This window comes from Merops nubicus, unplaced genomic scaffold, assembly GCF_000691845.1.
Source record: "Merops nubicus isolate BGI_N331 unplaced genomic scaffold, ASM69184v1 scaffold2367, whole genome shotgun sequence".
Taxonomy (NCBI): domain Eukaryota; kingdom Metazoa; phylum Chordata; class Aves; order Coraciiformes; family Meropidae; genus Merops; species Merops nubicus.
In genome coordinates this window covers 49,659-58,194 of record NW_008620786.1, presented here as the reverse complement: position 1 = coordinate 58,194, position 8,536 = coordinate 49,659, and the positions used below count along the sequence as shown (strand labels likewise).

The window sequence follows — 8,536 nt, the reverse complement described above, 5'->3', positions numbered from 1 at the left end:
CCTGCTGCGACACCAAGCAGAAAATGGTTTCTGCTTTCAAGAGGCTATTTCTTAGCAAATTATTTGCATGGACCCAGTAGAGCCTAAAACGGCCCTGATGTGAGTCCTGTATCTGCTCACAGTCAAACAAGAGCCAGCTTTTTAGGCAAAACTCAGAAGCAGCTATTGCATCTGACCTTCACTGTGAAAGAAGCATCTTCCTTGTCCCGGTGGGAGTGGATGCGGCTGAGCGGGGAGCACGCTGCTGCCCTCCCCCCTCACTCCTGGCTGGACCCCGCCAGCACAGCTCACAGTTATTTCCAAGTGCTCCAAACTATTCAATCTCTTCAAAGTTCACCTAAAAAGCTAAGTCTGGCAAGAGCACATGAATGCTGCAGCCATGGATTTTATGCCAGCCACTCCCAACTCAAAAGCAGAGAAATTCTAGGAAAAAACAATTGCTGGTACAGGAACTGTGAAGCTGCCCTGCCAGATCAGTCCTGGGCAGGAATTATACCAATAATTGGGAAATAATGGAAAAGAAACTGATTTTTTTTTTCTATAAAGCAAAGTGATGTTATACAAGTAACACCATTTATCTTCTGACTGAGTCTGACAAAATACGGAAGCAAACACAGAGTCCCCACTGCGGTGTCAGACAGCACCACACAATATGGTTACACTGGCTGCTGGAAGTCCTCCACTCCAGACAGCTGAGGGCCCTGAGGCTTCCTGCAGAAGCCATCCTTTGTTTCAAGCCTTGCAGCACTCAGGTAGTTCATGACCATGAAGTATGGCAAGTAGCCACAAGGTTCCTCCTCAGCCCAGCACTCAAGAGGAACTTTCAGGCAAACAAACAGGCCTGCTTTGTTTGCCCACCTCATGACCACTTTTTGAAAACTCCTCATTGCTTTTATTGATTTACGTTAAACACAAACACTTTGTTAGCTGCTGGTTTTCTTTCATGCAAGTCAGTTTAATGTGTTTCCTTCTCTCTCTGGAATTCACCAGCTCTGTCACTTGGATGGCATTGGTACAGGCTGCAGCTCAGTTCAGATTCTGTCTTTCCAAGGTCAATGATGTATAGCGTGAAAGTGAGAATTTTATGAACTACAAAAGTGCTGTTCCCTCAGGGAAAATTCAGGATTTTTCTGTGTGCTCAGATTTCCTTTGAAGTGGAAACAAAAGATAATTTTGAAAGAAAAACATAAGACTTTGAAAATACTTTTCTTAGCAAATTGCCAAAACTTTCCATGCTGGGAAGAAACTTCATTTTTAACAAGCTTCCTTTCAAAAAACAAAGTCCACATTCCTCTCCAAGTGAAGAGTTTTGAAAAACACAGAAATAAGCCTTACTGTTCCTTTTCCATAGCTGGTGAGAGCAGATTTACCTATTTGTTTACTTAAAATTACTTTTACCTTATTCCACTGAAGACGTACCAAGTAATAGATTTTCTTTTTTGAAAATGATTCTTTGTTCTTGGATTAAATCACATTACATCAGAGTAAAAGGTCTCTATTTGGTTCAATACAGTGTCTGCCCCTCCTCAGCTTTGTAACACTTTATTTATTTCCTCCACCAACTTTATGTTAATTTAAAGTTGCTATAGCTGAAGAAATTGGCCATTTCCCCACCACCACTGCTAAGGTTAGTTTGAAAAAGGACAAAAGAACTGTCATTCCTCACTGGATGGATCTGGCAGTGATGTTGAGAGAAAAGACTATTAGGAAGGCCTGTTTGTGAGGCATGTCTAATGATTTCACTCAAAGAAAAAGACTTAAAGCAAACTTAAGATTTTAATTTTCCCCCCTCATTGCATCTAGTTAAGCTACAGGACACTGGGCACTAATGTTGAACAGCACCAGGAATATTTCTGAAAGGTTCTCAAACCAACAAAGGCTGCGTTTCAGTCTTTGGCTTCATGGGAAACACTGAATCATATGCCATGAAGACACTTACGCAAAATCAATTACACACGGAATTATTCCAAAGTACTTTTCCTTACTAAATCAACTACAAAATAAATTTTAACATTACTAGACCACTGTACCTTGCCAGAAACTTTAACCTGGACAAAACAAAATAAAACCAAAATAAACCAGGAAAACCTGTGCCACACCCTCCCATGCCTTAAAGCAGTAACAGACTACAAATTCACACATGCAAACCCGGAAACCCAAATGTGCTATTTCCAAAAATTAGGTATTTTTAGGGCAGGTAATAGAGTGGACATAGCAGATTAACTTTTGCACTGCCCAACTGTTATGTTTGTCCTTGTAAGGCAAAATTTCCAGAAACAAAAATTAGGCACCCAAAAAAGGTAAGCCTTTTGTACTCAAATAAAGGCACGGTGAACAGGCACTATATTCAGAAAGTGCCATATTCTCATCTCTGGAAGTGTGCCTCCTGTAGAGCACAATGAATTTGGGACCCCACTTTTGTTTTGTAACTTGTGGAAAATTTGGGTCCAGGTCTATTGCATGGATAGAGGTTGTTGCATCAAAAGCTTTAAAATGAAGAATGGAGAGAACGGGGGGGGGAAGGGAAAAAGAAAGATATCAAGTGGAAGGAATCCTTAACTGTTGGTTGACACAAGGACAAGTCCAGAAGTTTTAAATTTAACCATGCATAAGATAGGCAGAAAAGAAACTATTATACGGTGCCACCACAGGCTGCTAAGCAGTGGAAAGCAAAGAAAAAGCTCACTTTGTAGAAAAGCAGAAAGTACATTTTGCCCTCTCTTGTCCTTCACAAATGATCTACTGAAGCTTGCCTTGATTTCAGTACAAGGAACAATTTCGAGTGTCAGAGTGTGAGTGCAGAGAATGTGAAAAGGTAATGCTGCTGTTTTCTCATGTCTTTTTTTCATGCTTACTCAGTAAAAAATTTAACTCAGTCTAAAACCTAAAGTAAGTAAGTGGAAGAATTTTGATCAGACGACCACCTTTTCCAAGTACTCTGAAAAACATCCAAACCAATTAACATGATCCCAAAAGAAAAGGGGGAAAATTGGCAAAGGATGATTTAGACAAACAAGATCTTTAGCATTTTTCTTCTGTCTGACATCTCACTCATTCTACTCAGCAGCCAACAGACAATACAGAAGCAGTGGACCACAGCAGGAGGCAAAGCTGCTTTATTGTTAACCCAAGTTACTTCCTGGCCAAAGGATGAATCATACAGGAGCAACTAGTCATGCCAAATACAAATGTACTGGGAGGGCTACTAAATGAGCACTCACCCCACGAGCTTCACAGAGAGAGACACCTGGAAGTTCCTTCAGCAAAATATGCTGAAAGTACATGAGACAAGTTATCTGTATGGGATCTGAAATCTAAATGAGAAATCCACAGAGTCCTCCAAGCAAGTCCCTTGCAGCCCTGAAGGCAAACCATTGTTGCAATTCTTTCTTTGCCCACACAGATACCGGGATGAAGGAAGAGCAATGAGCAGTAGATTCTCAAGGGACAGTGTACCCTTGATGCTTCATTAGTTATTCTCCAAATGTTTTAATTAAATATCCTTGCAGGAGAGCTCTCCTGTGTATGTAACTTGACCTTCTCACTACAAAAGATCAGGTGTGTTTTTGGCTAGCAGAGACGGTACCAACCCAAAAGGCAGAGGTGGAGGTGACTTAAGTCTGACCACCAGATTTCACAAGAATTTCTCTGCATGAGAAAAGGCAGGGGCAGAGGAAGTTTTCTGCTTCCTTCCTAAGAGTGTGGTGCCAAATCAGTGCAACTACACCGGGTGGGGAGCTGATACCATGACTCTCTCCAAAAGGAAAGGTTCATTTCATGGAGCAGGCAGCTACAGCTCTAGTAAAACTGAGGAAGCTAGTGCATTGGTGGAGAGTGCGTTTTCTACCCCAAGCATGTGGCATAATCATTTGTTTACTGCGTTTAGTATAAACTTCTTTACTGCTACCCAAACACACTTTTTTTGTACTATTGAGGCACCTAAACCCCAGTTTCAGATTCTCTGAAAAAGGAGCTCAAGAAAAGATACTGTAGGTGAATGTAAGAATACAAGTCCTACAGTTACAACAGTTGCCAGTGGCCCATAGCAGAGACTGGAGGGAGATAAGAGATGTCTGAAGGACAGCAAAACTGGCAGGTTTCTGGGAAAGAACCTACGAGGGGACTGAAGGACAGAAAACCAACCTAGAGACCAGACCTGCTGGTATATCCACATTGGGTTTGGGAAATGCCTCAAACCCCTGATTAGGGGAGAAAAGGACCCTCAGCTAAAGAGTCCACAGATATTCCCTGGAAATAAAAAAGGTAGATTCTTATATCTGCAGAAAGCAACAGTAACATGAAACGTGCCAACTTAGCTCAAGAGACAAGCAGGAAATGTTGATGGTTCTGACAAAGCAAAAAGAAGTTTGCTCCCAACAGGAGGGTTGCAGGAAAATGAACACTGAGAAGAAAGCTGAAGAAACCTGCTGGGCCCACAGACAAAATACCAAATTACCTCCTGAAAAGCAACAGGCCATGGGAACTGGCTACCAAAGAAGAGGATGAGAAAGAAGGACAGATGTTATGGCACAGGTTGCCCTAAGAAGACAGTCCCCCTGGGAGACCCAGCATCACAGTGCACAGGAGCAGGGGTGGCAGAGGTCCCAAAAGGACCCTTTGGGAGCACTTGACTGTGCTGGCAGCATGGGACAGAAAAGCCAAATGAACAAGTGAACAATGACTATTAGTGGAGATACTCACGTTTCTGTCATCCACCCTGGGGGCTGAGTAGGTTGGGATAAGACATTTTCACAATCTGATACATAATACTTTATTTTTGAACAGCATTTGTGTGAAGTTGGTGACTTTGGATAATACGTACTGATTATCCCAATTATATATCTAATTGAAAACTGGTGGCTTAATCAAAATACAGCCTACCTCTTCTTCATCTGGTTGAGATTTTTCTAAAGGCTGAAATTCAACAACTCTCCAGCTAGAAATAAGACAAGAAAAGTAAAATTAATTTACCTAGATGTGTTCATTATTTCAGCAGTAGAGACAACTCTTCTGTTTCTACACACCTTCTTCAACGCTGCTTATGCTTTAGAATTTCTTTCAGATAAAGTAATTTCAAATTTAAGATGCTGATAACAGATGCCTGAAATTTACATTTTCCTTTCCCATCCCAATATCTAACCTTTCCTTTTCCCACCATAATCCCTAAGCTGTCCAATAGAGTCTTAATAATATTTTTAGCTTTAAAGACAATATAAAAGAAAATACAAGTGAGAGATTTGAAATATGGAACAATTGCATTTAGTAATTTCAGGCAATTTGCTAGTAAGCCACTGAATTACTGCACAAGAGAACAATTACCCTGTTTCAGCAATCTAAAGATGTTATTTTTCTTAAAGAAAAAAAAAAAAGCCCATTCTACTGTGTCAGAATGGATAAATTCTAAAAATATATGCTAAACCAATTTCTGTTTGATTCACTGAAAATAGTTATCCATTTTCTTAGGAACTGTAACACAAAAGAGACAGCAGCCTCTAAATGACCATTTAGAGCATGTCAGCCTTATGGCACAGTTAAGGCTACAAATATCACTACAATTAAGATGATATAAACCCACCTCTATTTTTATCCAGTCTGTGCATCTGCCACCTCCCTCCCTGTGCATATCAGACTATTTCCCTTGTGCTATCATTTGTCCAGTGTTCCCACCACTCCAGTCACACAAGTTGAAATGCACAGAAAAAAAAAAAACCACCCTGAGCACATGAAAAGACTATCTTAATATTATAAATTTTCCAACTACACATTAATGATATCCTTAGTTAACATTCTCAAGTTCATTTTGGTGTCTTCTTTGCAGCTAAGGAGGTTATGAACAAACCTTGGGGTTGGGATTTCTTTGTACTGTAGTTTCTCCAACTTCGCTGGTGCCACCAGAGACATGGGAATAACAATGTTGTCTATGTCATAGGAGCTCTCACTTCTCAACCTCCTCCTGGAGTTATGCTGTATAATATAATCAATACAAGACAAGATTCATCAGCTCACATCATAGGAACCACAGGTTAGCTGAGAAACATTAGAACAAGTTATGGAGAGATTCTGTAACTTGAGCACATTTTCTACTGGCTTAATGACTTCCGACTTCCCCCTGGTCAAATGGAATCTCAACAAATCTTAAAACTGTCTCACCTCAGAGATTTACTTTTTGATGGCATAACTCTTACTGAAGTCAGTGGGAGTTTCCCTTGATTTCAGTTACAGTTAATTCTGAATACTTATGAGAATGTTGAAGTTAATGCTGCTTTCTTCATAAGGTTCAGTATACAATGATGACCTTCTATAATCTACCTACGAACCTGCAACCCAATTGGTTATTCAGTGTGATACAATTAAGAATTCCAAAAGAACTAAGATATGCTTAGCAGCAAAGAACAGCCTACATGGCAAGTGGTTTTCCGCACAAAGTGCAAAAGACAGAAATTGAATTTCTTTGCCATGACCATGGTAGGATTCCTGGTGGTGTTCTCTGCCTGCTAGTGCAGGGAAACTATGTGGGTCAAAAAACAAAAGTTCCTCGACTACAGAAGAAAGTTTAGTTTTAAATCAGGATACATTCCATATTACAAGATCTCAGGTTTTAGATGAACATTAATAGAAACAGTTTATTCTAAAATGCTCATTTAGGGTATTTGACGATGGTTTGTTCGAGCAAGGGGAAAAAACTGTCTAAACTGCATGGGATGCAGATTTAAACTCATCTCTCCAGGAGTCATCACCCCATTGAAACATGATGACTTACACAGCACCAGTATACCACTAGGCTAAGCACAACTGTGGGATTGAAATATGAATGCTATTATGAAATTCTCAGTGAATTCCAATAAAACAAAATTGTGTTTCTGCAGGGACTCCACTGAACCAGAGCTCTGATGCTTCTCAGCAGATTTATATACCAGAGACTTTGCCTGTAATTCTGCACAAAAGGTTTGAAATTGTGAAGCTGAGAGTTAAATTCTGTGACTATATTTTCACTGTGAGGCCATATTATGTAGCTGCACCAAGAAAAGAGGGTCATAAGAGCCCTTGTGTAAAACTGAGAAAATAAATCACAGTATATTTCATGAAACTTGGAAAAAAAAAATTAAAAATTAAAGGCCCAATGCCAATAAACTAAACTCACACTCCAATCACAGAATCTGCAAAATTCTTTTACAAGCAAGTGTCTGTTTTAGAGACACCACATAGTCAATCTGGAATAAATTACCTAATGTAACCCACTGTAAAAATGCTCTGTACTGTAATTTAACACTAAATTAGATGTTAAAAGATGTGGGTTTGGATTATCGACTTGCAAAATGTATGTTGCTATTGCAGTTCAGACAGCTCTACCTGGGATGACGTGCTGTGGGAGGGCCTGGACATCGCGCTGACGCTGGCCATGGCAGCAAAACTGCTGTGGGAGTCTGGCTCTGCATGTGGAAAGGAGCAGGACTCAAACCTAGCGTTACGTTCGCCTGTCACAAAAGAAAATAATAATAAAAATGCATACCAGCTGTTGTCTCTAGTAGACTAAAGATATTTTTCCATACAGTAATAGTAAAGTCATGTCTAGAAGCCCAGAGCTAACCACTGAGAATTTACGGAAGACTAAAAAAAGCCATCTAAATAAACACTTGTTACTCAGCCTGTCATTGTTGTTCCACAAAACTCATCCCTCTCCTTCTACGAAGGATTCTTTGCTGTGGAACCAGCTTCATATGGGCAAATCCTGCTTCTTTTTTAGGAGCTGCCACAGAGCAAATGCAATCAGCTGTAGAGGAGCACTCCCCAGTGTTCCCTAACAGCACTTCCCTAGCTGGGGCACATCCCACTGAGAGCTTCTTCCTTGATAAATCATAAACCAAACTGGCAGCAAGGGTAACAAAGTTAGATTTTAGATCTCCACGTGTGGTTTCTTCTAGTAGTGGTCCATTGTTCCAGACAGATCTTAATTCTTGTTTACTCTTATTCAGTCCCATTGTAAGCAGCATTTAGAGGCATTCAGAATGAAACCACCTGTGTTCTGCTTTTCTTCTAGCTTAACTTCCAGTAAGAAAAGAGAACTCAGATTTAAGATACCAACTAATAAAAATAACCAGTGTGTTCCAACATGGAAGAGGTAAGACTGATCCTAAAGTCTGTATTGCACGGGCTAGGTCAAGGATGTGAACTCTCATCTCCCAGGCAGCTCTGCAACTCCCTGGCACAGAGCTTTTATTTTTGGCCTTGATCATCAGGCTGGCCTTCCCCATGGATAATTTCTCCTAGACAGAGCCCAAATTAGGAATAAATATGTAGTACTACACCCATAGCACTAATAAGCTAGAACTGCTGCTGCTACTCACAAACACTGGTTTTCTGGCGCTGGGAAACGGATCTTCATGATAAATGATTGCTTTTCTTGTTCCATTAACTCAAAGAACTAAATACTATTGGGCAGAAGGCTGATTGTAACTTCAAAGGTTTATAGCAAGAAGTTCTCTCTTTTACTAGTGTTTCCAAGTAACTCTGATTGTTGATGTCAGTGTGCATAACA

The 8,536-nt window shown here is 40.3% G+C and overlaps 1 protein-coding gene across 1 annotated transcript in view; it reads right to left on the bottom strand.

The window, feature by feature from the left end:
• The window catches only part of KANSL1L (KAT8 regulatory NSL complex subunit 1-like), a 55,236-nt gene that overhangs the window by 3,420 nt on the left and 43,280 nt on the right, over nt 1-8,536 (bottom strand). The window contains exons 9-11 of the mRNA XM_008944203.1: nt 7,351-7,475; nt 5,840-5,964; nt 4,882-4,936 (exon numbers count right to left, since the gene is read on the bottom strand). Coding sequence (XP_008942451.1) covers nt 4,882-4,936; nt 5,840-5,964; nt 7,351-7,475 — 305 coding nt within the window. The remainder of the gene's footprint in view (nt 1-4,881; nt 4,937-5,839; nt 5,965-7,350; nt 7,476-8,536) is intronic.